The following is a 2,661-nucleotide window of genomic DNA, read 5'->3' as shown; positions in this document are numbered from 1 at the left end:
CGAACTGGTTTGAAATGGAACTTGTGAGCCCCATTCCCCCCCCCCCCCCCCCCAAAAAAAAAGGTAGAAGGGAACAATCAATAAAGTCTGATCTTTATGTCGGAAAACATTTTCTTCCAAGCTATTTTGCCCTTTTTGAACCATGAGTAAATTTCCAGCTGCAATGACTTCTTGAGCCAAAATTTGGTCCTCTTGATTTCTATTAGGAGGAAACTGCTGCAGTTTGCACGTGTTTTTGAACACTTTCAGTTTCTTTCCTAAGAGGCGTACGTCCTAAAAGCCTGTGTTAGTACGCCAATTTTCTCATTCTTTTTGGATTTGCGGCTGCCTAATTAAAGACGTTCAACTTTCACTTTTCCATTGTCAAAAAACATACAAAAGAACCCAAAAGAAAGGCTAAAGATCAACACAAGATGAAGAGGAACTAGATCCAAAGTGAGATGAAGCCAATAAATAAAGGAAATTATACAATGGGGCTACTAGTTTCTTCGTAATCACACTGACTAGAGGAGACCTCAGTTAGAACACTTGGATCAGAGAAGAAAGAACTAGAGGACGAGGTTGAAGCTACTTCACTCAAGTTGCCAATAGTGAAATTTTCGAATCTATGCTGGTCCATTCTCACATTTTGCTCGGCTATATTCTTATAATTCTTGCAAACCTGCACAGTTTCATCTACAGCTTTGGTGCTTCCTTTCTTCAAAAATATATGGCATAGAACCCAATTGCCCAATTGGACCGAAGAACTCTGCAAAACATTAAAAAGTAACCAAAAAAAAAAATTAAACAAATGATTAACGGATCAAGAACACAATTATCTGGCAAAGAACATATTCCACGCATTGAGTGAAATCATAATGTGTAGTAGTTCCTAAGCCATGTGGAGACTCTAAGGCACTATAGAGAATCATATTCGGGTTCCACTGATACTAGTAATTGGTTTAATCAACTGTTGTACACTTACATATGTATATGTACGTTGACTTATTTAACAGACATTCTGCAATACCAAAAGAGATAAGTTGTCTATTTATAATACTCATTTGTACGTAACATAGAGTGATTCACTTTGATAATTCAATACTTAATGCATCTGTGCCATAACTTGTCCGACCTCTTACTTTATTTTATGCTCCAATGCTAAAGAAGCACGTAGAACTAGAATATATCTATATTACTTATGAGGTTCTCTTTTCTTTTTTCCTTTTCCATTCAAGTGGTCCTCAGAACTTGAATGTATCTATATTCAATCTCATCCATAATCCTTTTAAGAGTTTACCTGAGAAGATTTTGCAGTTTGTTGCGAGCAGCAGGCTGTTTTTCCTGTGAGGATAAGGCGATATTCATGCATGATCCAATCCGTTCTGGAGCCATGCGGTGACTTCCCTTTGTGGAATACCAATGTTTTCCTTAACCCCAGCAGCGGTTTTCTCCTGGAAGACACAATTTGTTTGTCTACACCAGTGGCCTTCCAGTAGCCAGTATCAGTAGCTCTATTCGTCCTGTTACCGTTAGGGTACTTGGCTTCCTTGTTGCTGAAGAAATATCTGTCTTGCTCTAAATCACCTATACAAATATCATGCAGGTCAAGAAAATCAGCAAATTTATATACCCGCAGCAAGTTTTTGATACCATACCAATCTTTCCCTTCCCAAGTTAAATCAAATAATACTACTACTTTGACTTGGATAGATAGTATTATCGTTTTTACGAGAATTGCTGCAGCATTAAAATGTGAATTATGACAAATACCATTTCCCATATATAAGCCGGGCAGCTTAATACATTTTGTAGCACCAGTAAGGGCAAGACTTTGTGCCCACGTTCGACTGACATTCTAGACAGTCCATTTGTTTTTCCATAATTTAAGATGAGGTTGTATTTCAAATCAGCTTAATCATGGTAAACAAGAAAATTGAAAAGGTTATGGTAAGAGTTCAAAGTGAGCATTGAGTTCTCGAGGTAATTACCCGGCAAATCCCAGGGATCATGCTTGCAGACATTGATCTCAGGAATGATTGAAGCAGGCAAAGGACAAGAAAATGTTTTACGCAGCAAATATTGGAAGACAATCTCTTCATCCGTTGGTTGAAATCGAAAACCAGGAGGCAGCCTGATTACTCCATCCTTGACAAACTTCAGACAGCCCATATCCTCAATTAATCCCAGAGAACTGAGACAGAGACAGAGACAGAAAGGAAGAGAGCTCGGGGAAGATGTTGATGATGAGGAGGCTGTGCTTGATAGGTTAAAAGTCATGGCTCTTTATAGTGCAATGGGCTAGGACATAAAGGTGATGGTATGGATACTTGGAAGCTTCAAATTTAAGAAAGAAGGATCGTATAATCCTTTTGCTTTTCTACTGTCTAATGGTCCATGAAGATCAAAATGCTTCGTTGCTTACCTTTTTTTCCCCTCCACGATCAAAGCTGACTAGGAGTTTAATAAAATACTACTACTGGTAAAGAAAGATAGAAAGGTCAGCTAACATGGTTGTGTTTCTTACTATAATTTATGATTGTGAATAACATTCAAATTAAAATTGCGTGGCATGAATTCAAGAGTGAAAGTGTATATATTATTAACATATATAAAATTAATCCGTAACATCAATCTAATTAATTTCAATCTAAAACCAAAAAAATGAGCAACTATTATCAA

General features: G+C 37.3%; 1 protein-coding gene across 1 annotated transcript; it reads right to left on the bottom strand.

Annotated features, from left to right (window-relative positions):
• Positions 1-425: 425 nt before the first annotated feature.
• On the bottom strand, positions 426-2,274 carry LOC113738758 (NAC domain-containing protein 83-like). Its single transcript, XM_027266024.2, has 3 exons — positions 1,971-2,274; positions 1,280-1,566; positions 426-748 (listed from the first exon to the last, which is right to left on the bottom strand). The coding sequence occupies exons 1-3, from the start codon at positions 2,257-2,259 to the stop codon at positions 464-466; spliced, it is 861 nt and encodes a 286-aa protein (XP_027121825.2). The 5' UTR covers positions 2,260-2,274; the 3' UTR covers positions 426-463.
• Positions 2,275-2,661: the final 387 nt, after the last annotated feature.

The sequence above is a fragment of the Coffea arabica genome, chromosome 4c (assembly GCF_036785885.1).
Source record: "Coffea arabica cultivar ET-39 chromosome 4c, Coffea Arabica ET-39 HiFi, whole genome shotgun sequence".
NCBI lineage: Eukaryota > Viridiplantae > Streptophyta > Magnoliopsida > Gentianales > Rubiaceae > Coffea > Coffea arabica.
The sequence above is the reverse complement of the archived record's forward strand: the minus strand, read 5'-3'. Positions and strand labels throughout refer to the sequence as shown.